Source organism: Accipiter gentilis, chromosome 28, assembly GCF_929443795.1.
Source record: "Accipiter gentilis chromosome 28, bAccGen1.1, whole genome shotgun sequence".
Lineage (NCBI taxonomy): Eukaryota > Metazoa > Chordata > Aves > Accipitriformes > Accipitridae > Astur > Astur gentilis.
The window spans coordinates 3,990,639-4,017,349 of NC_064907.1; the positions used below are offsets into that span (position 1 = coordinate 3,990,639).

Sequence of the window (26,711 nt, forward strand, 5' to 3'; positions counted from 1 at the left end):
GGGTGTGAAACTCTTAGTCTAATGCAGTAAGTTCCTTTAGACATTTTTAAGTGGTGGAGTAGAAATCTGCCCTCCCCTGAAATTGATGTTTCCTTCTCTCCTCCCTTCCCACCTTCCTGGAAGCTGGCTTGTTCCTGTCCACTTATAATCTACAGAGCAGGGGATTACTTTAGTAAGAAATCCCAATACTTGCAAGCTCAGCCACCAGGGAAAACAGAATTGGAAAATGAATCACCCTGTAAGAATGAGCAGCAAAATACTGTATCTAATCTTACGTAACATTAATAGGAAAAAAAAGCATCTAACAAAGAAAAGAAAGTCCCTAATAAGCAAAATCCCAAGAGGTTTTATTTTGGCAATAAAGTCAGCCCCATACTATGAGTTAAGAGAAACAGATAGTGAATAACAGAAAACAATTAAATCAAAACCATAAAACCAAGAACAATACTGAGAGGGAAGGGATGCTACCATTTTAGGTTCTAAATACCCCCTGTGGGAGCTAGTCTGCACTACTGCCCTTTTTCATGTTAAAAAGACAACTAAACAGTGACAACTTGCACGGCACAGGTTTTTTCAACATCTTCGCAATATAACCAGGATCCCCTTTTAACAGCCATAGCCGTATGTATCCAGCTGTCTTCCCCTAGCAGCAAACGCAGAGGGGCCGGTGCTGGCTCCCAGGAAGAGCAGAGGAGCTCTTCCACCCGCCGAAGCAGCCGGAGGGCAGCACCGAAGCGCCGGCCTGCTCCCTCGCCTGACGGCGCGCCTGCTCAGGAGCCTCAACAAGGGGCCGCAAGGGCTGGCCAGGCCTCTGACCCGTGGAGGGCACCCATGCTGCCAGCTGGAACAGCGAGGCGAAGACACTGGGTCCCCCTGGGCAGCTGGGAAAGGTGGTGGCGACTCGGACCGGCTGGCAGCAGCCAGAGGGGACCGCCGAGGGCGAGCGGCGGCCAAGGATGGCCACCTGCACCCAACGCCCCCGCTGTGCTAACCAGCGGCCCCGCTTGGGCCTGCGCAGGCAGCGGCGCAGCCGGGGAGGGGAGGGGGGAGCCGCGGGTTGCCGAGACGCGCCTCCGTCTGCCTGCGGCCGGGCCGTAGGTCGGCGCCTCCGCAGGAACCCCGGCCACCGACGTCGGCGCGGGGTCCGCCATAACGGGCCTCGGCGGACGCGAGCGGAAGCACTGCGCACGCGCGGCCCGCCTGCGCAGAAAAGGTGCGCAAACGGCGGGCGGTGCGGGCGCAGTGCGCATGCGCAGCCGTTACCGGCGGTAACGGAAGGGCGCCGAGCCCCGGTGGCGGTGATGGCGCGGCGGGTCGTGAAGGGACTGCTGCTGCTGGAGGCGGCGGGGCTGCTCGGCGCCCTCCTGCTCTATCGCGCCATGGACCGCAGCCAAGGTGCGGGGCGGCCGGGGGTCACACCCCGCCGGGGGAAGGGGATGGCTGCCCGTGCCGCCGGGTACGCGTACGCTGCGTGCGTGGGTTTCTTAAGAAAACCTGCCGCGTCGGGGTCAGTAGCTTGGCTTGTATTAGCGTGGGTGCGCAGTAGTCGCTTGTTAGGCGGATCCTCAAGGACAAACTGCTATTTTAGTTTTAGAAAACCAAAAAACTGGGGGAACTGTTGAAAGGCAGCACCTGACTACCAGAAACAAGGCTCAATCTTGTGCATTTGAATAGTAATGGCACTGGCTCAAGTAGGGACCGAAAAAGGAGAGGCTGGCTGCAGTTGAGGCAGGAATTGATCAATCCAGTTTCAAGCATCTGGCGTTCAGCCCTTGAAGCGATCCCCTGGTTTGTGTCTAGGTGTCTTTGGCTCTGCGATTCGACATTTCCCGGGCAGACGACAGACCTGGCTGGCACGAGGCAGCCAGCATCACCTTCCAGATGATTTAGCATTAGTCCCTCTAGTCTCTCAGACCTATGACTCGGTGCCTAGGTATCACAAAAACAAGCCAAGCACCGGCTTAGTTACTGCAAGATTTGCTCTGCACAGCCGTGGCCTTATTTTGCATTCAGGACTCTGCAGGGTGCAGTGCCAGTTTGATGGAAAAGGCAGTCAGCCCTGCTACCCCCAGAGTCAGCACCAGCCAAAAGGCAGCTGCTGCTGTGGCTGGGAGGGTGCGAGCCTACCCGCTTCAGCAGTAGTGTGGTCTTACACCAAGTTCAAGCTGAACTTCACCTACACTACATTGGTTTGCATTTGTTATCCCAGATTCAGATGCTGGCAGGCCGTTACACTTAAGCTATCTTTCTTTGCATATTTATTAAAAAATATATAACCAAAATGTGGAGAATAGATGTATCGGCCTATCTTGATAACTTGATGCTGGGCATTCACGGTTTCTCTTTTCTCCCTTTTCAGTTCTAGGTCCTTGTTCTTACATGCCTTTGCAGATTTTCTTAAGCTGTAGTTCTGTAGTTCCGTAAGGTGCAGCAAGCACATCCAACAGCTCCGTGCACCCAGAATGAGGCTTTCACCACTTTCTTTGTGCTAGTACTAGCTTTGATAAGATCCTCCTATTAAAAGATCCTCCTCATTAAAGTCACATAAAGCTATCATTACGTGATTTTCTACTGGGTTGCCAGAGTGGCCCACAGAAGGATTCAGTGAACACCTAAAGCTGCGTAAGGAAACATGGAAATTTTCTTTGCACATCCATCTACGAGAGGCATTCAGCTTCCCTGTGAATCTGTAGCTTGCATTTGGTTATCACAATTGTGAGGAAGCTCAGAAAACACTGTGATGACAGGGCTGCATATATGAGTAATTGTATACAGTCTGTGATACAATTTAAGAAAAAAGTAAATTCAGATCACATTATTTAATGGTGGCTGTAACTAAGGAGCTCAGACAAACTTAGGTAAAACTAATCTAGTTATAAAAATAGTGCATTTAATTATTTGTCTTAAAATATGTTGTGTAAAGTAACTGTGATTTATCTTTCTTTTCAGACTTCAGATATACAATGCAGAAGAGGTTTCCATCAATTCTGGAAGGTAGGTTTGTAGTTGTTGGCTTCAGAAGGACAGCTGAAGCTTGTGTTGAATCTTATGTATAAAACTGATTTTATTATTGCTTAAAACTTACCCCAGGAGACAGTGCGGAAGCATTTACTGTTAAGCGTAGGTGTGGTTGGAATATCAGACTGTTTGATGGAATCCTCAGAACTGGAGGACTATACATCCAACAAAAGTAGCCACAAAGTGGCTCACCTTCAGACATGTCTAACTTACAGCTGACATGGATTTTCCTATTTTTTCAGTGTATTACAAATCCAATGAGTGGTCCGGAATTCATGGCATAAGGGAGAATGACCAAATGATGTGGTTAAGCAGCAAGAACTAAAGTAAGAAAGATGCGTGATTAATTTAAAAAATATTTTAGAATAATTATTATAAAAATGTCCACATTAAAATGTCCAGTTCATCTTCTTGATTTCTTGCCTTTGTACTTATTTTTCAGCCCTCTGTGCCTGAACTGTTTCTTCTTTTTGATGATGCTTTTCACATCCCTGTTGTGAAGCCACTTGTCACGCTCTATTTCCCACTGGATCTGTTTTACATCTGTAAGAGGAAAGGAAATGTGAAAAATAAGGAACCGATGGATACCTCTGACCATGATGTGGAATACAGATGAATCACGTAAAAGTTAAAACTTGGCTACTGTATTTATAAATATTAATAAAGTCCAAGCTGCCAATTTTTTTTTGACACCAGAGAAAGTTTTGGGTTTTTCATTTCACAAGACATACCCTAGCATCTCAGAATCTCAGAGTTTAAGACTGCTCTTGCCCTTGCTTTGTATTTTACTAATACTAGACATGCTTCTGTTAGGAGTACACAGTGTTTGAGTACTGTTACTAACAATTTTTCAAGTGACACCAGTAAGACCTGTAAAAGCTGTACAAAGGACTGATTAGTCAATCAGTACACACACATTTAATTCATTAGAATTATTCCTGGGAAACTACTTTTGCTTCACTGATACTGCAAGGAAAAATACTCTGGTAGGTAGATAAAGACAGCCATGCCTTACGCCTTCCCTTCATAAGAATCCAGGACACTCTTTATCAGAGCAAAATTCACACAAGTGCTCGACAGTACTGCCCATCCTTATTTACAGTGTGAAAGGGCCTTATGATAGCCTCTTCCTCTTTTCTGAAGCCTTATTCACTCCAGTAGTCACAGTTAATACTAGCACTGGGCATCTCTTGTAACTGAAGAAAGTAAGTCATGTCTTACCGACGTTGAGCCACTGTCCCTACTGTGTGATTTCTGACTGTGTGTGTAATTTCAGTTCTAAAAAAGACTGAAAAGACTTTTTTTTCTTTAAGTTACATCTTTTTAAGTACAGAATCTGAAGAGAAAGAAGTAAAACAACATTACAAGTATCTTGCTATTTGTAGCATGTACTTACTTGCGTTGTCTCTATTGGCCATGGCATTCATTCCAATATTGTCAAACTTAGACCCAGCATTTTCATCCAGCAGATAGCCAAACTTTAAAGAGAGAAATTTTAGTATTTTATTACAAAGGAACAGATAAAACGCTTGATCACTTTTTGCTAAGCATGATAAACTCACCTCTTCTGCAGATGCCAGTATACTGGCATCTTTGAGTTTTCTCTTCTTCCCTCGGTTGGATCCTTCAAACAAAAAGTATTATTCTCACAAGACAGAATTTCAAGTTCGCAAAGACACTAAAACGAAGTGTTACCATGGTCTCATTAAATAAATTTAAAAAAAATAAAATTAAAACCATCTAAAATAGCTGTGCTAGAAACCTTTATTCTCCACCTCCCCGAAAAAAAAAAAGGAAAAAAGTTTCCAACCAAGAAAGAAATAGCACAAATCGGTGCATCAGGTGTTAGTAATAGATGCACAAACTGCCAGTACAACTCTATCCTTCCTTCAAAGTTCCTCCTTGGATTCCGATTAGGCCACACTGGTTGGAGGATGACCTCTTTTTCATTTATGGTTTATTCAAATCTGCACCCAGATCCAAAAGTGTAGATAATCTACTGTACTAAAACCTTCCGATTCCAAATTTTTCAGACTCTATTTGTATTAAGCCTTCTCAAATGGAAATCATGGCAGTGTTTCCTTACCTTCAAGTGATCCCACAGAACTCATATCTTTCTTTCTCTTGCCCTTTTTACTGACAGACTTCAATTGCTTGTCATTGTTCAGGTCTGACAGGAAAAAAAAAAAGATACATCAATCCCTCATTTTCACACCATGTACATGTATTTAAAGCACAGCAGAGACTAAAATTTTTTTTAGGCATATTTGTCATAAGGTCTGAGTCTTTACTTTAAAAAAGCGTAAAACACAGAGCACACAACCAAATCTGAGATTTCTTCAACCCAGACAATTAAAAATTGGTCAGTGGTGTGCCACTCTATCTTTTTCCACAGCACCAAAAGAGAATGAACTATGACACTATGATACATAAAATATGAAGGCTAAAAGCAGGTGTTACATAAACCTTGAATGTCTGCTTGGTACGTTTGGTGAAATAATAATCTCATGAAAGATTAATGTGTTAACAACAGCTGTATGAACAGTTTACCTCCTCTACCCTCAATCATCTTCCTGTGACCTTAAGCTATTAGTTGAAATATTCTGTTATCTGTGCTTTTCCAGCCACATAAAGTGTATACTGTGTAAATTGTGCTTTTCAGTTGAAAAGATAATAAAACCATGCAAGTGCAACAATCAGTTATTATTACAGTGGTATTAAAAATGTGGTTACATAGCTGTATTAGAAGAGTAAGCTGTTACTTAATGAGATAGCAACTTACTTAAAAGTTTCCTCATGTAAAAAAATCAACATTAACTAGGACTAAAGAAGTAAAAAAATTAGCAAGTACCAGATTTTTCTTTTATTTTTCTCTTTGAGATCTTTAAATATTGCTGCCTACTGTAGCCAGTTATTTATGTATAAAGCTACTTTTGTTACCACCAATGTTTTTGGAATGAAAGAAACATGTCTTGTTTGCAAGTTTTTATAACCAGATGCCTAATTCCCACTCTCACCTCGGAAACTGTGCCAGGAAATGTTTCTTAAGACTTCATTGTCCAGAGAAGGACTTGTTGTCACTTCTTTACTTAAAAGCCAAAACTCCCACATAGGTAACTAAATCTGAATTTATACATGTTACATATTAGATAACCTATTTTAAAAGCTTTTTCTTGTCATTTTTTGATAATAAATGGTAGTTTACCTAGGCTGTTTTCATCATCAGACACATCCATAAATACACCTCCCTTTTCATCCATATCCTCTCCAAAGTCTTCCTCCATACTTCCTAAGGAGACTTCCTCATCATCCAGATCACTGAATTCATCTTCATCATCAGAATCCTCCCAGTCAGCACTGGATTCCTCGCTTCTTTGGCCTTTCTTACCATCTTTGGTTTTCCTTTTTATATTACTAAAAAAAAAAATATGTAAAAGCTTAGCACTTCATGTGGCAAAATACTGTTTGCATCCAGATAACATCATCTACCAGCAAACACTATGTTAGAAAAGTTTGACATCATTGCAAACTACTGTAAATGTAGGTTGAGACTGAAGAAGCATGTATTATACACTCAGATATGTTTTCAACATCAGCATATGGAACTGTATTATAATAATAAAGTCAACCATTTCAAGAAATTCTGGAGAAAATCCTATTCTGAAATTAACAAGACATCTTCTGCTTCCATATTTTATCTCCTACATGCCTTTGCTCCTTTTCAGAAAGTCTTTTCTGTAAAACACACAAACTGCTGGTATCCCTAGCAACTCTACTAAATGAAGAAATACAATTTATTTTTTTTTTCCTTAAGAAAGGAAACATGGTTCTTCATGTACTAGATGGTTACTTGTTTTTTCTCTCCTCCGCTATTTTTTACTTACATCAGATGATCACAAAAATGTTCAGGTTTCACTAGAAGTTTAAGCTTTATTTCTCCTTTCACCTCTAGAAAAAAGTTTCTGTGCTGATTCGAAAGCTGTATTGCAGATACTTTCAGTAAAAAACAGGCTATTTAATCACTCACGGTTAGACTCAATCTTAAGTCTTTTCCAACATAAATGATTCTATGATTAATGAAACTGCTGACTTCCTGAGAACTGAGCTCTGCAATTCTGGATTCCACAAAGTTTATTTACTGCGTTAGGTCCAGTTACAGCCAGTCCTTAAAGCAGCAGTACCATCATGCCACATTCTGCTTACTTTTGTGCTTGGTAATTCTCAAACAGAAACCTCAGACAATGAAAAACAAGTAAGATTTTACCTTGCTTACTGGGTCACTGCATTGTATAAATAAAATACTACAGGTCTCCCGTGTCAAGCCAGCAGACTATAAGCACCAAAGGATCATGATGCTCCATTATGGGACATGCAGAAAAGCAGCATTACCCAGCATTCAACTACTACTGCCTTTTTTTGCAAGGTCATATTTTGAGTCTTTTTCTTTGAGAAAGTTCTATCCAATTTTGCAGTGTAAAACTCTACATAGGTATTAAAACAAGAGATGAAGAACCAATTTAAAGTCTTACCCAGCAAAATCAAGGTCATCCTCACCAATATCAATGGCATTATCAACAGCTTCAAATGTATCTAGGGGGGGAAAAAAAATTGTTTATTACTACAAAACAAAGTCAAACAAAGAAATATGAAGTCATTGCAAAATATATTAGTTTTAGGTATCATTCTCCTGAACAGTTTATATGATCTGCAGCAGTAACAAAGGGCCCTGATACCAAAGGGTTTATACTCCTATAGAAAAATACTCCACAAAACAGTTACCTAAAGCTAACTGGACTTTTTCTGAAAAAATATTTTTCTTTGAAAAATAATGGAAGTTTTCTTTTATCCAGGATGTAATTTCTGGCCAGAACTACATGATGTGGGAAGCAGACAGATATAAATGGACACACAATGCCCAGTGATTCAAATTTAGTGGGCAGGTGGGATATCACAAGTCTCAAACAATTGCTCCAAGTCAGATAGAACAAAGACTCAATTAAGCTACCTCAAGCAAGTGTCCTGCCAGCTAATCTGTATGTTAATTTGCAGATTAGAAGTATTCATTATAATTTTTGACAGAAGAGGAAGCAGACTAGAGGATGAAAGCTCCTGTCATTGGATTCACTTAGGAACAAATTGCTATATGAAATAGCCGGTAAAAACAAAATCTGAAAAATTACAACTGTTCTGTTTCAAAGAGTAAACACTAACATTAGAGGGTCCTAAATTTAAGCTTCTGAATTTATGAAGCAAATTCTCAGAAACAGTCAACCTATTAGAGATACTAACAATAAAACAACAAACACAATTAGTAATGGATTCTTGTCCTAAGTAAGACCATACTAATTGAGTCACCAAGGAAGAATCCTGCTAAGGGAGTTCAGAATTCTCCAAAAATATTGTACAGAACAGTTACGGAGAGCTAAGGATTTTTTTTTTCTTCAAATACACATATTACTGTATAAGCAAAATATGAAATAATAAAATAATCTATATTTTATGGTACACTAACAAATTTAGATTCCAGAACAAATCATAGACTAATTCCAAAGCAAACAAAGTACATGCCACAGGAAGAGCTAAGACTACTGCAGGGGTTTGCCAAGGACCTAACTGAACAAATAACCTCATTGAAGACGTTAGGAACCATGAGAGAAACTGTAAGGAAGATTGAAAAAGGCCAAGCAGTAAAGAAAGCATAAAAGGAAATGTTACATGCTATTAGAAAAAGTTATTTAACTCTCCGACTACATTGGGAAAAGAATAAAAAAGTGTGAACTGCCACTCAGAAGCTTATGTGCAAAATCAGACAACTCCCAACCATTCCAACAAGCTGAACGCTACTGGAGCAGCAAGACCAAGAACCCTTTTACAAGATGGCCATCCAGTTGGCTTATGTGATGGACAGCATGAAGTGCTGGCTGTAGTAGCATAGAATGGGAACTGGAAAGCCAGTTTTCTTCCACTTCCATATTCCTGTATCTGGCTCTTTTATACAATATAAACTATAAAATGGAAAAATTAATAATTTGCAGAAGCAGGAAATATTAGGATAGTTACTGCAAGGAAAAACACAACCTTACCCAATGCTCTTTCAAATTCATCATCATCTACATCTTCTACACTTTCTTCATCATCCTGACGCTTTTGCTTCTCTCTCCTCTTATCGAACTTTGAATAAAATCTGAAATAATATATTGCTCTCAAACACAAAATTACAGGTGATGATCTTTACAGTAAGCTTTTAAAAAAAAAAAAAACAACCTGCAGATTGTTTCATGTGTATTTTGCCGGTTGAAAATTGTACGTAATGGTTTCAAACACATCCCAAATCAGAGATTTGTATTTCCTTTGTTTTTCAAAGAGTAATCCACCACTCTTAAGATTTAAAACAGAAATCTCTCAGTCAAAGGTGCCAGAAATTATTTTGAACATAGTGAAATTATAAAAGGGCACAAGAAAGATGTGAAAATCTGCCCTATACTGATGAGGAAGAAAGGATCAAGTTCCATTTAAATCCAATTGAGAAAAAAAAAATTCACTCATTAAGTTCTGTTAAGTTTTCCCCTGTAGCCCTCTTCTTTTCTGTGCTTAGTTTTACCTTCTGTCAGCCATTTTAAACCACCTTCTCTCCCTCATTTCATATTAAAGAACCACCAAACACAGAAGGCAAATTTGATCATATACAAGAGCAAAACAGTACAGCACTTCATATGGCAGACTTTAAATGTGTAATCTCAGTTTCAGGCATCTTCAATGTAACAACACTGTTAACTTTTCAGACAGGGGCATGGTTTTAAGCTGCTTTAATCTCAAAATTAATAGTACCATTTTATTTATTAATTAATCAACATTACAATATCAATTAATTAAAATTAATAAGTTCCATTAACCTGATACTTAAAAATTTTTAAAGCCCCTACAGCAATTAAACAAAAACAACCAAAGTGAATTAAACAAAATAAATGAACATTGATCTCCTAAGGAGACACTCCCAGGTAACCAGTATTTTGATTTGACAAGAACAAATCTTTGCCAAATGTGTACTACTACAATTTTGGTATTATAGCTGCATTTTTATATCATAATCTGAAAAGAAAGCCAACTAAAGGTAAAGAATTATGAATAGTAAAATAAGAAATACACAGAAACCTAGCTCCTCTGACTTTTTTTCCATTGTTCCATTCTAATAAGCTTTGATGCTAATAACATAAGCAAGGTATATTCCATTTTTTTTCTAAATATATTTCTAATGCATAAGAATTACAACCCACAAGACATTAATCATTACCTATTGTTCAAGGCCTCTTTATTATAAAGTCAACTTACTTGATTGTAGACTACAAGCACTGATTGCCTTTGTTCATAAGTGATATTCTTTCTTAAGCACTTTAGACAAATGTTGAAATTCTGTTCTAAGGAAAGTACTATCATCACAAGTCACTCAAATTAATCAAATTTTGCAAACACTTGGAATACCAGCAAATACTTATGAAATGTACTGGGTTTTGATGGCATTGCATTAAAAAATAACACTTTAAAATGAATGTTCACAAGTATTTCGTTACCTGTGAAAAAACACTTCATCCACTGGGATTTTGCTTTCATCTTTGGCACGGAATTCCTTACTGTTGACTGCAAAAAGAACTCATTTTACCTCAAGTTGAAATGTTTTTTATTCTTTTAAAAGGTTAGACAGCATGCACAGACAGAAGTACACAGGATACCCAGTGTCACGCGTTAAATAAAGTGGAGCTCATCTCAAAACTTCTTCAAACCAACAGTTATCAGTGTATATACTGATACTTAGATGTGAGCAGGCCCCATGGAAAAACTCAAGAGACATAGCCCTGGTCAGCTTCTAATCTATATACCAGCAAGGGAGGTTTTGCAATCACCTACAGCAGGAATGTGGGGTTTTTTTTAAAAGTCGGAAATAAGATAAGCTTGCTGTCATGCACTAAAATACTGAAACTGCTTCTGCCCAGCACTCTGGGCAGTAGGAGAAATGCTCATCAGCAGCTGCAAGGCAGGAACATACACCAGCTGAGCATGTTGAAAAAGGGATCGAGCCTCACCCTGCCTCCATTTCTGAGGAAATGAGGCAAAATATGACACTCTGCAACAGCAAATTGACTAGGGTATTGATCAGGTTCCCTGTGGAGAAGCTTTTTACCTTCATACATTCCCCTTCCTTCCCTTCTCCACCTCAGTGGGCACAACTATAGTATTTTCTAAGTGACAAGGGTACCAGTTTCTGAAACCAGATCAGCATAGTCACAGAAGGACTCTTCAGAGGAACAGTAGAAGGTACCAGAGGATTTGCAATCTCAGTTCTCTAAGCCTCAGCAGAGCCCAGCTACATGCAACAAGTGTGAACTTTTGTATCTGTATCAATATATCCGTATTTTTTATATTTACCATTTACATATGAAGATATGTAGAACACTTAACTTCCTCAATTCCAGTTCTAAATGTTCAGTCTGCTCCTTCAACTCAGAATAAACTAAAGAATGCAACAAACTGTACCTTCAAATGCATTCTAGGTAAAAATTCCTACTCTAAGCTTTGATAGCCATAAAACCACCATCAGTAAAGGCACATCAGCTAATCTGTATAAGTAAAACCTCTGTGCAACACAGCAGACCCAAAGCTAGAGGAAAGCACATCCCTGGGAATATTACAGAGATTCTACCACAGAATATGGTACCTCTTCTGTCCTCAAGCAGCATGCTTTACTGATGGTTTACCCCGGTTCTTACACCAAATCCTGCCCTTAATCATTGGAAACAGTGGGACTAGACAAAAGGCAGCCTCTTTCTGGACGCAGGAAGACTCTTTAGCAAAATAACAGTGCCAAAGATACCTTACACTAATCCTAACAATAGCTGCAGCTGTGGCATTGTATGGAGTAATCCATATCATTTAATGAAAGAGCTTAATGTGATTTAAGTCATTATATAAATCCATTTTCTGAAGATTTTAAGTCATTTTTCAATCATAATAACCATAATAGAAGTAGTTACATGATAACTTGGAAACAAATAAAAACACTAACTACACAATATTAACTACTGCTAGATCAGCATCTGTTTTAAAGATTTTTATATAATTTTAGATATTTTTAAGAACTTAAAAAAACATTATTCATAAAACTAGGATGCCAGACATAAGAATGGCATGTTTGTGAGCAGCAAATTTAGTTAGTATTTTATAAATTCAAGTCCCTCTGAGGTTAGTACCCTAACAGACTGCTTTTCTAACTAGAAATATCATTAGCTGGAATAAATTCTAGGGCTTTTTTTAGCCTTTTTTCCCCCCTAAGGAGTCACATTGCCAGCTACAAGAAAAATTTGTAACAACTTTCTAAACTTTTTCTACAAGACTGCAAATCTACTTTTTTCCCCAGGGGTTGTATTTCCTTATAGGGGGATGCAGGGAAAAGATAACTTAGCATAAGAGAAGGTATAGGAAGCATATGCAGGTCATAGCAAAAACAGCACAGAAAACAAGGCATGCAGCTTTCAGTAGCTCTGCCCTTTGGCACTAATACATTTCTTAATGGGATGGCTAAACAAAAAGTATGATCTTCATCATACGTTGCCTAAGAAAAAGGAACTACTACAATAGAAAGTAATTGACAATTAGAGGGTAAAAACACAGAGAAAAGAAAGGTCTTAAAAAAATTTGGTGTGTAAAGCCAAGTGCTACAGTAGAAGATAAAGCATTTTCCTATTCAAGAACAGTTGAGGTAACAGTTGAGGTAACTGACTTGATATCATTTGTTCTTAAAGTGATTCAATGGATCCAAAGTTTCAGCTGTGGAGATTCCATGCACCCTTACAAGAAGACTAGAACTGATCCTGAACATCAGGCACCACCACTGCACTCCTGATGGATAGGACTTTCTTTTATTGCTAACAGAAATAGCATAAACAGCGCAGATGACATGTCTACAACAACCAGCCAAGAATTCTTTAGCCATCATAATCTTAACTGAAAAGGGGCTGGCTTACCTGCAAGATTCTGCGTATCTTTCATAAACTGCTTCTTCTTCGGCTGCATTACCACACTGCTGGTGTTTTCTGTAGCAGAACATAAATCAGAAACAAATCACCTTATTACTATTCATGCAGAACAGTGAAGAGTGGCTGATACACCAGAGGGTTTTGCTGCCATCCATAAGGACCTTGAGGCTGGAGAAATGGGCTGACAGGAACCTCATGCAGCTCAACAAGGGGAAGTGCAAAGTCCTGCATCTGGGTAGGAACAACCCCCTGTACCAGTATATGCTGGGGGCTGCCCAGCCAGAAAGCAGCTTGGCAGAAAAGGCCTGGGGTGTCCTGGGGAACACCAAGTTGACCCTGAGCCAGCAATGTACCCTTGCGGCAAAGACAGCTGACGGTATCCTGGGCTGCATCGGGAAAAGCGTTGCCAGCAGGTGGAGGGAGGTGATCCTTCCTCTGTTCAGCACTGGTGAGGCTACACCTGAAGTGCTGTGTCCAGGTCTGGGCTCCCCAGTCTCATAAGAGAAACATGGAGCTACTAGAGAGAGTGCAGCGAAGGGCCACAAAGATGGTTAGAGGGGATTGGAGCACCTCTTCTATGAAGAAGGGCTGGGAGAGCTGGGACTGCTCAGCCTGGAGAAGAGAAGGCTCAGGGTGGATCTCATCAATGCATATAAATATACCTGAAGGGCAGGGGTAAAGCAGCACTTTCCTGTGGTGCCCATGAGAGGGCAAGAGGTGATGGGTGCAAACTGAAACACAGGAGGCTCCACCTGAACACCAGGAAACACTTTTTCACTGTGAGGGTGACTGCACTGGCACAGGTTGCCCAGAAAGGCAGTGGAGTCTCCATTCTTGGAGACATTTGAAAGCCATCTGAACAGCCTGGGCAGCCTGCTCTGCATGGCCCTGCTTGAGCAGATGACCTCCAGAGGTCCCTTCCAATCTCAATCATTTTGTAGTCTTTACATTCCCCTATCACTATTCTGGCTAGGTTAGCAATTTCTGCACTGCGGATGTGAGAGGCAGCAGTATGTGACTGTTAGCTGGTTCTAAGTTGCAGACATCTCTTATGCAGCCCTGAAGACTGACCCCATTCCTCTGTTACACCACATGCACCTTGAATACTTGACAAGCACATAGGGTTACTTGGCAATCCAAGAGAAAGACAGTTCGGTCACCATCAATAATCAAGATCATATGCTAATCTGTACAGAGAAGTTCATACCTTTGCCTTTATGGAGTTTGGGATTTCTGTACACAAAGCGGTCCAAGAACCTCATTAATGTGAAATCCTGCAAAGGGTCACCGGAGTACTGAATGTGATTTCCCTGAAAGAAAAGCCAAAAGTCATTAAGGTCTTCATTTTAGAAAGACAGCAACTAAACACAGAGGGCTCAAACTGTCCAAGAATAACATTAAACCACACTTTAAAAAGATAAAGACTTGGGGATACTTCATCACATAAGCCTGACCAGTTTAATACACTCGCATACAGATTGTTATTTTTGGAATTGCAGTATTTTCTTAACTAAAACCCACCTCCTTCACTTTGTTTCAGTGATGAACTGCCTTGCAATGTACTGTGCTAATAGCAGCTAATACTCAGCACTATTTGGATACCATATATTCAAATGAAAATAAATATTTTAAACACATATTTGTGTAGGTTTAAGTATTTTTGGCACAATACTGCAACAGTATTAAAAAAACTGTTTCAACAGCAGGGTTCCCCAAACAAAAAACCCACTTTAAATAAAAAGATAGACCAAAACTCTAAAAAAGCATTAAGAATCATGTAATACACACATTCCTACCAAGTTAAGTTACTTCTGTGAGCAGTCCCCTTTAGACAAAACACTATAATTCCATGAAAAACTTTGCCTTTGAGTGTATGTTACAGTGCTGCAGAGCTGCTAGTTACCTGCAGAGTGCAAGGAGGCTTTACAATGTATTTTTTCAAATGGTAAAAGACAGTAAACATAAAAATCAAGCTTCAAAGCTACAGACTAGTAAAAGCACTTACTTCTAGAATTGTTTTTGCGAATAGGGCCACGGACGGATGAAAATGTTCAGAAAGCTGAAAAATATGAATCATTTCTTTAACCACTATGTCATAAGACTACTCTGTAACTCACTAAATAACACGCAGATGGATGTAGTAGTGCAAGGCTGATGTGCTCTGCCCTTGAACAACTGAAGAACTTCAAGTTCTAATCTTTTGTTTGCATTAACTAAATACATTTTCACTTAAAATTTTATTTAATTCAACACTAAAAAGCTTTAGTGATACAAAGCTAAGATCCAAAAGTCAAAAAAGATTATTATTGTCCAAATCATCACTTAAAAACTCCTATTCCCTACTCTGGAATATCAGCATTGTATGTAACATATACAAGCTTAAGGCTGAACAATGTGTCATTTAACCTTTCTGTTATGTTACTCAGGTAGCTACTCCAAGAATAACCAAGTTAATTGTCTTCTCTCAATGCAAGGGCCACACTAAGAAACACAGTAATCAGCAACATAAGAATGCCTTACCTTCTTCAGTTCCCAAAGGCTTGTACTTTCAGCACCACAGTATAAAGGACTTCGGTGCATAGGATCATACAAAGCTCCACTCTTCCTGCCTGAGGGGCAGAGGAGATGAAGACAGCTTAAATTTTATGAGGCAACATTATGAGAGTATTATTTTCATTTCACCATGACAGTAATGCTGTCCACCATTCTTAGCTGGACAGGCCACAGATTCATTCAGTAGCAAGTAAGGGTTATATTCAGCTGTCCTTCCCCAGTGTATGATCAGGTGCACAGCTGAGCTCCTACGTGCTTCCAAGGAAGCTCCTGAAAACCCCTGCTCTGTTCCAAAAGGTCCTCAGGAAGGAGTAAAACTAGAAGTAGGTTCAGAGTTAGACGACTTGTTCTAGCAAGCTTCACAAGCAAATGAGCAGTTACACATCTTAACCTTGGCTACATTGCTCTGAAGGTACTTGAACATGCAAGCAAAAAATCCCAAGCCTGTTTATTGCTTAGGCATAAACTGCATAAAATGAAACATGCTAGCAGGTTCATACAGTCTCTTCATCACTGCTGAGTTAACAGATAAAGAAAAATTATTCTGACTGATTGCTGTGAATCAGTCAATTTGAAAAACTAAAATAATGTTTTAATCACCTAATTTTACAACAAGTCTTGATCAACACATCACTGTTACGGTATGTTAGAAGTTAAATGAACTGTATTTTCTTACTAATTTACCTCCCATATTCAGATGATGCACCCATGAGGCTGTTGAATTTGCATCATTTGTTTTAACAGAATTTTCCCTTGTGCTCCTCTCTTCACTTTCTACTTCTTTGTCTGCATCCATGAATTTTTCCTCAGCCTCTTCTTGATCCTTAAAACACTCTTCATCATCTGACTCCTGAACAACAAAAAATGTTAGTAAACAGCTTTTCCTTTCCAGTTTTATTCTGATTTATTAGAAAAACGCACATATAGTTCTTAAGAAGACGCTTACAAAAATGTAAGCAAGTGATGGCCAATGTTTAAGCAATACAGTTTTTTGATCTTGATACAGGACTTAAAATTGAACTTTACAGCTTACATCACACAAGCGTAATGGTCCCTCCCTGCCTGAAGAAAGAAAAAAAAAAAATTCCAGTCCTGCCTAGCTATACTTCAGAGACTGCAGACAGAAGAAACAAACAGGCCACATTTTGACACAGCTTCTGGGTGAAGAATGTTCACCTGCTTACCTATACAGCATTTAGCAAAATAATCCTCTCTCCATTAATGAAGTCCATAAGACACACTAGAATGCTTAAAACACCTTCATTTATGCAGATTTTTAATGTAGTTATAATTGTTCAAGTGCTTTCTCCCATAATGTATCAGCAAACTCTCAGGTTACTAATAAACAGTTTAGGGAAAGGTGCTTATGAAAACAGTTCTTATCAAAAAAACAATGAGATAAAGAAATCATCTTATACCACATGATCCTGTAACTGGACCCTTAACTCTGGTTTTACTTTCAGAAGCTCAGACAGAAGGTACAGGGTTCCACAAATGAAGGGTGGCATTTGTCCACAAGTGACTTGAAGTAACCTCTTCACGAAGGCCTTCACACGCCGTAACACTACATCTGCCTTCAGAGATTTATAGATAAGATTAAGAAACATGGATGGCTTTGAGCAGGTTGCTAAAGCAGGATCTAGAAGCTTCCTGTAGAACACACAGGAGAAAGTATTGCTGATTGTCATAATGCACATAGGAGAATAATTGCTATTAACAACAATCATCTACATTTTTCAGAGTGCCATCTAAAAGACCAGGGACAGCTTGTTCCCCAATACTCAAAACCATTATGATCAACCCTGAGCTGTCAACAGCTATGTAATATTTCTAGACATATATGAGACACTGAAGATTCAAAAAAACACCTGTACCAGTAAACAAAAAAAAATGTAACAAAATATAAAGAAATTGAGTTCAACTGAAAACAGTTTCAAAATTTGAGATACTCAAAGAAACTAATCTGATTTATTCAGATGTTGAAAAAAATAGAAAGAAAATGGTTAGCATCTGCATGCTTCGAAATCAGACCAGACATATGTGTTGGCAAGTTCATTGTCTACTCCACTTTTTTCCAGACTGCCAGGCCCCTAAATACATTGCACATCCTGGGGGAACCTGAGTCCCCTTTTTGAAAATCAGGAAATTCCCCTTGGTCAACTAAACAGAAGCCTGTTAAGGATCCTACAAAAAGTCTAAACCATCAGCTGGGACAAAAAAGAGAAACTTTTATAACATAAGGATTTCCAGCTATACAAATTAAATCATCTAAAGAATTTGTTAACAGAGTATTTCCCCGCACCCCATATGAAAAAAAGGAAACAAGATTTTAGACTATTATGTGACTAGGTAATGTAAAAGTACCTGTAAAAGTGATTTCAGAAGTAGTTATCTATTAGTTTCAAATAATATCTGGAATTAAAACATGCGACCAGAAAACAGCACAAAGGATGAAATGCATACGTTGTGTTCTCAGGACCTATCACTACCATTTGTTTTATCCCTGTGTTAAGTCAAAGAAATGCCATGTATTTTCTTCTAGCTCATAAAACACATCAGAAATTTTTAGTCAATGAGATACAAAACTCACAAGATCTTAAAAGCAAAATAAGTATCTCTACAACTTTAAATTAATGGTGACTACCTCATAAAATGAAATTTATACAAAAAATGCAAACCTGTCTCTTACTTGTATAATGCTGCATAGTACCTATCCGATACAGTCTGCTGAGAGTCCATCACTTGAAACAGCAACATCAGGGCCTGGACACTGGTACCGAAGTTCACAAGATGCAGAACTTTAAATAGCGTGTCCATTTGTTCTTTCACTTTCTCATCACCAGTCTCAGCATAAGGGTAAGCTCTGTTTACCCCGCAAAGAAGAGCGCTGAGCATTTTGGATTCAATGTCTTTTTTCTTAATGCAGTTCCGAAAAAAGCAGAAGTACAAAGTTATCAGCTTGTTAGCTAATGCACTTTCTTCATGACTGAGGACTATCTGATTCAGAAAGCAAATGGCATAATATTGAGTTTTCACATTAATGTTTGACCGGTACAAAAGCCTCTCCACCTCACTGCACACTACTCCCTTCATATTTGGATGCTTATGAAGTAATGTCTCTAAAAGGTAGGAGGCTTTGGTGGCAATTTTGTTCTGAGGGTCTCCCAGTTTATTTACAAGCTGAACAAGCAGAACCTTCTCCTGCTCAGGCTTGTTACAGAGAAGCTCGTGGGCAACTGCCAGCGCTCGGGATTTTGTTGCTGTCAGAGAATCATGACTCAGCGTTTCTAACGTTTGCACAAACTCTGCCACCTGCAGTTTCAGGTGATGCTCAAAGTACCACAGTACCAACCGTCTGTCTCGTGAATCCCTGTTGCCACTCGACATCTTCTCTATGTTGTTAAATGGTCGCTGCGAGAAAGACCATAATTTTCGATTGTTTGGTAAGAGATCTGAAATAAGAAGCTCCTTGAAAGTATCCAAAGCCATGAGGCTCTGATGCCTGCTGCCCTTTTTCTTTATGAGGTTTAGCAAGTTCTCAACAAATTGGAGACTGTGGACAGCACTGTCCTGAATGAGCAGGGTCATCGCTGCCATCCTGTCAGCCAAGGTACCCGACGACACAACAGTTTTCATCCACGCCGAAGAGGCCCCCTTCTGATAATCTGTCTTATTCTTGTACAGGTCTGTCTCATGTTGGTACAGCTTTTGGGCCAAGGCCTTATATTTGGTCAGAAGCGTCTGCTTTTGTGTCTCCGAAGAGAATTCGTTGGTGTATTCTAGATCATACCATTTGCCCCCTGGTTTGATCAGTATCACTTGCCTAGCGTGGAATTCAAAATCTTCTTCCAGTCTCTCTCCCTGTGCCGAAAGGTGCTGGTCCTGGTCACCACCAGCATGCTTCTTCTTGCTGTCTTTCACACCGCTTGCCTTTTCCCTGCCCTTTTTTTCTTTTTTCCCTTCTAACGAAGAAGGGTTAGTTTCCTTCTTGCTTTTCTCTTTCTTTGGGGGCTCCTCCTTCTCCCCGCTGCTGCTACTGCTGCCGCCGTCGTCCTCCTCCCCCTCCACCACCAGGCAACTTTCCGCGTACTTGCCGAGCCCCAGGGAGCTGACGAACGCCTCGAGCTCCCCTTCCTTCAGGTCGTCGATCGCGTCCTTCTTGCCGCCGTCCACCAGCTCCTCCGCCTCGTCCACGGCGCACAGCATCAGGTAGTCTTGCTGCGGGCGGCACCGCACGGCCGTTACAGGCGGGCCCGGCGCGAGGCCGCGCGCTCCTGACGGCTTCCCCCTGCCTCGCGCCCCGCAGGGGCCCGGCCCGGCCCGGGGCGGGCCGGCCGCCACGTGCTCCCGCTCCGCCCCACCCCCCCTTTACCTTGGTGCCGCCGAGGCGCAGCACCTCGTCCAGCGTGAACCCTTCGGCGTCCCCATCTTCTCCTTCCTCATCGGCCGCCGCCGCCTCCTCCTCCTCCTCGCCGCTGTCGCCGCCCGCCTCCTTCGGGTCCCTCACGCCGAAGTCCCAGAGGGCCGCCATCTCCACCCGCCGGAAGCCCCTGCGCGCATGCGCGGCGCGCGCTTCCGGCCCCGCCGGACGGCGGGAGGGCAGGTCCTGCCTGGGGGAGTGGGGGGCGCGGGCGGGCCTCGCCGGAGGGGCGGCGGGGAGCGTCTCAGACAACCTTCGCAGACCGACCGACCGACCGACGGACCGACCTCTCTCCTGCCCGCCTCCGGCGGCCTTTAGCCGCGGGGCCCGTCCTCACGCCGGCGGCGGCACGCAGCCCGGCCGCCAAGCGGCCAGGACCCGGGGAGGAGGAGGAAGGAGGGGGAGGAGGAGCGGGAGCGGGAGCGGGTGGAGCGGCCGCCGCCGCCGCTGCCATGGTGCCGCTGCCCGCGCGCCGGGCGCTCCTCGCCGCCGCCGTGGGCGCCGCCGGCCGCCGCCGGGTCCCCAGTCACCGTGGTAACGGCCGCCTCCGCTCGTTCCCGCCCCCCCATCCCGGGACGGCGAGCCGCCCCGCTGAGCCCTTCCTCTCCCCACAGCTCCGGCGGCGGCGGCGGCGGCGAGGCGGCCCTCCTCGGGCGCGGGGAGCGAGGCGGAGGAGCCCGGCGGGGCCACCGCCATGCTGCGGCACCTGCTACTCAAGCTGCGGGCCACCGGGCCGGTGACGGTGGCCGAGTACATGCGGGAGGCGCTCACCAACCCCGGCCAGGTGCGGGCGGGGCCGGGCGGGGCCGGCGGCTCCTCGCCGTCACGGCTTGCGGGCCGGGGGTGCTGTGCCTGAGCACCCGGAGCCCGCAGTGCCGCAGCCGGCCGGGAAGCGGCCCCGCCGTGCCGCTCACCGGGACCCCGGCTCCTCTCCACCCCCCCCCCACCCCGCTTCCCTTCCCCGCAGGGTTACTATACGCGCCGCGGCGGCATCGGCGAAAGCGGGGATTTCGTCACCTCCCCTGAAATAAGTCAGGTATTTGGAGAGGTAACGCATCGTTCCTTACGCCTTAAGTAAGTAACTTCGTTCTTCAGCTACGCGCGGCTGGCTAGCTGTGGTTTCTAAGAATTCTAACGAAGCCTGCCTTCGGCGACGTCACCAATGTCAAAATAGTTGAGTGGCAGCGACGAGCTTCAAGTTATTTCCCAAAAGAAAAATTGGGTTCGGAGGAGGAAGGGGTGTCTGGTTTTTCTGGAAGATCGGGGAGTCCTTTCATCTGTTACAGCCTGGGACACCTTCTGTGCTTAGTAACGCTTACTTTCCTATAGAATTTGCTGACAAATAAAAAGAGTTATGGTAGTTTCCCAGTGTGAAAACTCTACTCAGAAATGACCTTCAGATTTTGGTCTGGTTCACTCTGGTTTGTGTATCATTTCCAGTAGTGAAGGCTGGCTAAACGCTGTTCTCGATGACACTTTGGCAAATGCATTGTCATAAAGAACAGTTGGGCAGTGACCTGCATTTGAGCCTTAAGTAAAAGTTCTTGCTCCAGCCAGAAAAGAGTCCCAGACATTTACTGATGGAGAGTTGCTTCTGCTGGGCTGACAGCAAACAATTGTGTTTTTAATACGTAAAGGGAAGAGAGCAAAGTATGATTTTTCATAACTTCAAAATACAGAGAGAGAATATTGCATAGTATCTTAGTTATTATCAGACAAAAGGCAGGTATTGCTTTCCACAAGTTCTCAAGTTACACTGTAACTTTCTGTGTGTTGTTTCTCACTGCCAGTTAATAGGAATATGGTATATCAGTGAATGGATAGCCACAGGCAAACCTGAAGCGTTCCAGCTGGTGGAACTGGGCCCAGGGAGGGGCACGCTTACTGACGATATATTACGGGTAGGTGAAAACTAATATTAATATTCTTTATTTCTGGCTTTATCCCATGGCTACTCTGAAAGCTGAAGGAATGATGGTTTGCTACCGGGGTTTAACCTTCCCTAGTAATCAAATCATTTCGGTCAGGAGATTTGCAGCTTAGACTTTAATTAAAATCTATGCCTGTTTCTGAGACCAGGTCTCTCAGTTGAAAGCAGAACCTGGGCCAGTGTATGCACACTGCAGACACACATGGAATCTTTTAAACACTACTTGGTAGAAGGGGAGGGCAGGAATATTCCACTGCAAATTATTTCTGTATAGGAAAGCATTATCCAAACCGAAAACCATTTAGGAGGGTGCTGCTGTGTGTAACTGGGAGGGAGGCCACAGTGCAAGCAATAGGAGAAAAGGGGGAGGACAGCAATACAGGAGTGAAGTTGTGTCAGTTCCTTTGGGGATTTCAGGGACTGACTTCTTCCAAGTCAACCCTCTGTGTGCAATCATGCGTGCATGGCTGCCTATTAATTAAAATACTACTGATTAAAAAACAGGTTGCTAGTGGGATTTAGTACCTCAGAAGAACTTTTATTCTATTTATATATGTTAATGAAAAAACTAATAAGCACAGTGAAATGTAGGATACTGAACACTTTTGTGTATGGTGTCTGGGAAAACAACCATTTTTCTCCTAATGCTAAACCCTCTGCAGGTCTTAGAGGAGCTACTCACTCTCAGGCTAATACTATGATAAGTTAGCATTTCATGTTGTTGTCCTTACAACTATGTAATAATATGTGGTGTATTTGCCAACTTTATTAGAAGCGTAGCAGCTTTTATTAGAATTGATGAAGAAATTCCCACTTCCTTTGGAGGAGCAAAATGCAGTCTCTCCCACTGACACTATTTTGTTAAATGAAAGCCAACTAAATCTTTTATCTTGAATATAAATAATGAGATTAAAGGTTGCTTCTACAACCTCTAATGTATACAGTACATGACTGTGCCTAATAGAATTCATCTGTCTTTATAGGTCTTCAACCAGCTTGCCTCTTTACTTAGTAAATGTGACATCTCTATTCATCTGGTAGAAGTGAGTCCCAAACTGAGTGAGATCCAAGCACTGATGCTGACAGGAGGGAAGGTGCAGTCAAACCCTGAGGACCAGTCTGCTTACATGAAAGGTGTTAGCAAGACTGGAATTCCCATTTTCTGGTACAGAGACATTCAGGATGTGCCGCCAGGTAAGGAGCTTGAACGTCTTGTTAGAGGTATGGTGTCCTTCCTCCATTTGCTGTTTTTGGTAATGGAGGACATCTCTGCTAGCCTTCATAATGGATAGAAAAGTAGTTAATATACGTATTTGTTCTTACTTCTTGTATGAGTCTGAGGCAGGATCTTGACTCATTTTCATAAGTGGTACCTATTCTGACTACCTTCATTTGAGGATAGCTACCCAGTTTCACATACCCTGACTTTTACTTTTCATGGGAAACCATTTACTGACTTTGCCTAAATCTCCTTTTATGAGGTAATCTAAAATTCATGGACTGGAAGCTAGAGCTAGCTCTAGAAATGCTGTCTTTGATGTATCCAAGCTGGAAGCAATGATAATTATTTCACAAACACATTAACTAGCTTTAATTCATTAAAAATCATAAAAACATTTTCATTTCCAACGGGAAGCTGCTATGGAAGCATTAATAATTTAATGCATTCTTTTTTACCTTCCCACAGGTTACAGTTTTTACCTAGCACATGAGTTTTTTGATGCCCTGCCAATACACAAGTTTCAGGTATAGCAAGAAGATTATTGTAATTGTGACCATCTGCTTAAATGCCTTTTCTCTCTGAGGAAGAACAGAGTTAGGGTGCCACACTAGACACATGCATTGTCTCTAGTGATAAAACATTTCTAACTGAATTTGGACAAATAAGGCTTAATTCAGCTGATAACTGTAAAATTAGTAATTGTTCTTGAATGGAAAAACTTGTAGAAAGCTGAAGATTTCTTTCTGCTAAATCTCAAGTTTTTTTATTTCTTATGCTACATTAATGAAATTTTTAATTTCCACCTTATTCTATGTACCACTAGTAACAAAGACTGAAGGGCTTTCATTTGAATGGTAATGAGAATAGCAAAATAGAGGCTAGTTAGGACTCAGAAGAAACTTTCAACTTCAATTTGATAATTAGTTTATGAAAATCACTGGTAGAATAAACTATTTTGATAAGTTAAACATTGCACTGTCAATAGAAGAGGCAGCATTTTTCTTAACAGAGTCATTCATTCCTTTTAAGTATAATTAAACCTGTATTTGTTGACTCTGCAGATGCGTCTCTACCACAAGCTTTTTCCAAGGCAGTTACTGGAATTAAAGAGGAATGAATAATTGTTGTTCATAGCATATTATGTTCTTAAAAAGTTTGAGAAAACGCTTGACACATTAGTTCAATCAAATAAACAAGATACTGTTGTACCTGTTAGAGTGTAAAATGAGTATTCTGGGCTCATTAAACAGAGAACAGAGAAAGGCTGGCGTGAAGTGTTGGTTGATATAGATCCAGAGGTTCCTGACCAGCTGCGGTTTGTCCTGTCACCATCCAGTACCCCCGCGACAGAACACTTTATTCAGGTAAGGTTATGCCTACCAGAGTTCATACTTAAATCTTTACTGACTCTTTCAAGTACATTTACTGCTTCTCAGTTACTTTGACAGCAAGAGGAGGGCTCTCAGTCTATAACTGAGTAAATATAACTTACCATTTTCATTCTGCAGAACTTCCACAAGCATTTAACTCTGTGCTGTGAAAATAGAGCACAAAAATGAACGTGTACATCAAACTGCAAAATCAGAGCTTAAACAGACAAAAGGCTTCAGAGGGCAAACTGAGGCAGCAAGTGACAGGGAGAGTTCTGTGTTGCATGTGTCACATCACCATCTCAACAGCAGCCCTGCCTAAGCGAGGCTCTCAATCCGCTGTGTACGTACTCAGTGCAGCTGGGTACCTCTGTGCTGTACTGACCTTTAATGGAAAGTATCTATCCAAGATAATTGGTTTTCTAAAGTTCACTGCATTCTTAAAGTTACAAAATGAAGTAGTTGAGATTAAAACCAACTACAAAGTTTCACACACAAACACCTTTTTTGAAGGGAGCATAGAGTCAAAGAGCACTCTTCATTCTTTCAGTATCACAGTCATGCAGTTTCACCTGATCCATGTATTCTCACTTGTTAAGAAACATTTTCATTTCAGTTGACTGTAGGCTATAGAATAGATAACCGAAATCCAGCATTCAGAAAACACTAATTGAAAATGACTGTTACTAAAAGCTAGCTCAAGCTCTACGTAGCCTAGAATACACCCCTGGACCTCTGTGGCCCAGTGAAGTGACAACAATCCCAAGACACCAAGTGTGAAGAACTCTTGCCCTGTGCTTGTTTGCTAACACAGGTGTTTTGGTCTTTGAACTCTGTGCTAGCCTGAAGAAATGAGAGATCACGTGGAAGTGTGTCCTGAGGCTGGTGTCATCATTCAGAGGCTTGCTGGTCGTATAGAAAAGGATGGTGGGGCTGCACTGGTTGCTGATTATGGTCATGATGGAACCAAAACTGACACTTTCCGGGTAAGTGCCAAAATACTCTTTTATTTGTCACTTGGATCATTAGGTTTGTTGTAAGAGAAAGGTCTTGAGTGGACATAATAGCAAAAACTGGATTATGCTGCAATCATAAAACTGAGTAATTGAGTTCTTATTTAATCAGTACCCATAAGAGTTTCTGTCAGACAGGAAGGATAATCTGAGCCCTTGCTACATTTATCTCAGATTTTCAAAGTATAATTTGCTATTCTCACCCCTCACACACACAACTTAAGTCTTTGCTAGCCCCAGCTATGGTAGCTAGGAGTATAGCCGATTATAATCTTCCAATTTTCATTTTTCAGGGCTTCCGGAATCACAAACTTCATGATGTGCTGAGAGCTCCAGGTACAGCAGACCTGACAGCAGATGTTGATTTCAGCTATCTTCGAAAGATGACACAGGGAAGAACAGCCACATTAGGCCCTATAAAACAGCGGGAGTTTTTAAAAAACATGGGCATTGACCTCCGATTGCAGGTACAATAGTGTTTGCAGGTACAATAGTGTTTACAGGTACATAAACTCTCCTCATCCACAAGCAATACTCTTAAGCAGCAAGAAAGCTTTTATAAAAATCTGGTTTTTAAAAAAAAGTTGTTCAAAACAACATGTAGGTGTGAGATCAAAGAGTTGCTTCTCCTAGATGTAAGTTACTGTGGATTCCTCAAAGTAAACTGATCATATTATATTTAGGAGTATTTAATGCAAAACTTTGCTACATCTATCAATCTATGAGCTCCACCAGGGATCTCACCAGTTCTACTGAACATTATGGCATAGTTACATTAGGGTGAGTGAAAAGGATGCAACAAGAAGTTGCAGGTATGAGGGAATTTATAGGAGTGCAGGAAGGGCTAACACTTTTTTTTTTTAGGTGCTCTTGCAGAATTCATGTGATGAAGCAACTCATGAGCAGTTACTTCACAGCTATGATATGCTGATGAATCCCAAGAAGATGGGGGACTGTTTTAACTTTTTTGCCCTGCTGCCTCACCACAGACTTGTACATCCTGACAAGAAACATAAGCCAGAATCAAAGTCTCCCTTACCTCCTGTTGCTGGATTTGGTGAACTCTTATTGAAGTAATTGCAAATACTATAGCAAAATGTCTGATAGTAGTAGCTTTCAATAGCAACTTATTAATTAAAAAAAAAAAAATCTAAGTA

The 26,711-nt window shown here is 41.5% G+C and overlaps 3 protein-coding genes across 6 annotated transcripts; 2 read left to right on the forward strand and 1 right to left on the reverse strand.

The window, feature by feature from the left end:
- The first annotated feature begins 4 nt into the window (after positions 1–4).
- CEBPZOS (CEBPZ opposite strand) lies at positions 5–3,705 on the forward strand. 2 transcript variants are annotated; one of them, XM_049831047.1, is made up of 4 exons: positions 447–1,395; positions 2,950–2,994; positions 3,261–3,344; positions 3,461–3,705. In XM_049831047.1, the coding sequence occupies exons 1-3, from the start codon at positions 957–959 to the stop codon at positions 3,341–3,343; spliced, it is 567 nt and encodes a 188-aa protein (XP_049687004.1). In that variant the 5' UTR covers positions 447–956; the 3' UTR covers position 3,344; positions 3,461–3,705. The 2 variants fall into 2 exon arrangements, with proteins under 2 accessions (XP_049687005.1, XP_049687004.1); XM_049831048.1 differs by lacking the exon at positions 3,261–3,344 and having other exon boundaries at positions 5–1,395.
- On the reverse strand, positions 1,411–20,165 carry CEBPZ (CCAAT enhancer binding protein zeta). Its single transcript, XM_049831020.1, has 16 exons — positions 19,972–20,165; positions 18,289–19,817; positions 17,018–17,249; positions 16,284–16,449; positions 15,567–15,655; positions 15,052–15,105; positions 14,254–14,356; positions 13,035–13,103; positions 10,587–10,653; positions 9,102–9,202; positions 7,548–7,608; positions 6,224–6,432; positions 5,105–5,188; positions 4,581–4,642; positions 4,415–4,496; positions 1,411–3,561 (listed from the first exon to the last, which is right to left on the reverse strand). The coding sequence occupies exons 1-16, from the start codon at positions 20,128–20,130 to the stop codon at positions 3,422–3,424; spliced, it is 3,207 nt and encodes a 1,068-aa protein (XP_049686977.1). The 5' UTR covers positions 20,131–20,165; the 3' UTR covers positions 1,411–3,421.
- A 294-nt stretch (positions 20,166–20,459) lies between these two features.
- Positions 20,460–26,635, forward strand: NDUFAF7 (NADH:ubiquinone oxidoreductase complex assembly factor 7). Of its 3 annotated transcripts, none has more exons than XM_049831041.1 (10): positions 20,460–20,550; positions 20,634–20,803; positions 20,987–21,067; positions 21,810–21,920; positions 22,933–23,143; positions 23,637–23,695; positions 24,422–24,535; positions 25,384–25,527; positions 25,848–26,021; positions 26,419–26,635. In XM_049831041.1, exons 1-10 carry the CDS (start codon positions 20,472–20,474, stop codon positions 26,629–26,631), a joined length of 1,356 nt encoding a protein of 451 aa, XP_049686998.1. In that variant the 5' UTR covers positions 20,460–20,471; the 3' UTR covers positions 26,632–26,635. The 3 variants fall into 3 exon arrangements, with proteins under 3 accessions (XP_049686998.1, XP_049686999.1, XP_049687000.1); XM_049831042.1 differs by having other exon boundaries at positions 20,987–21,055; XM_049831043.1 differs by lacking the exon at positions 20,987–21,067.
- The last annotated feature ends 76 nt before the right edge of the window (positions 26,636–26,711 follow it).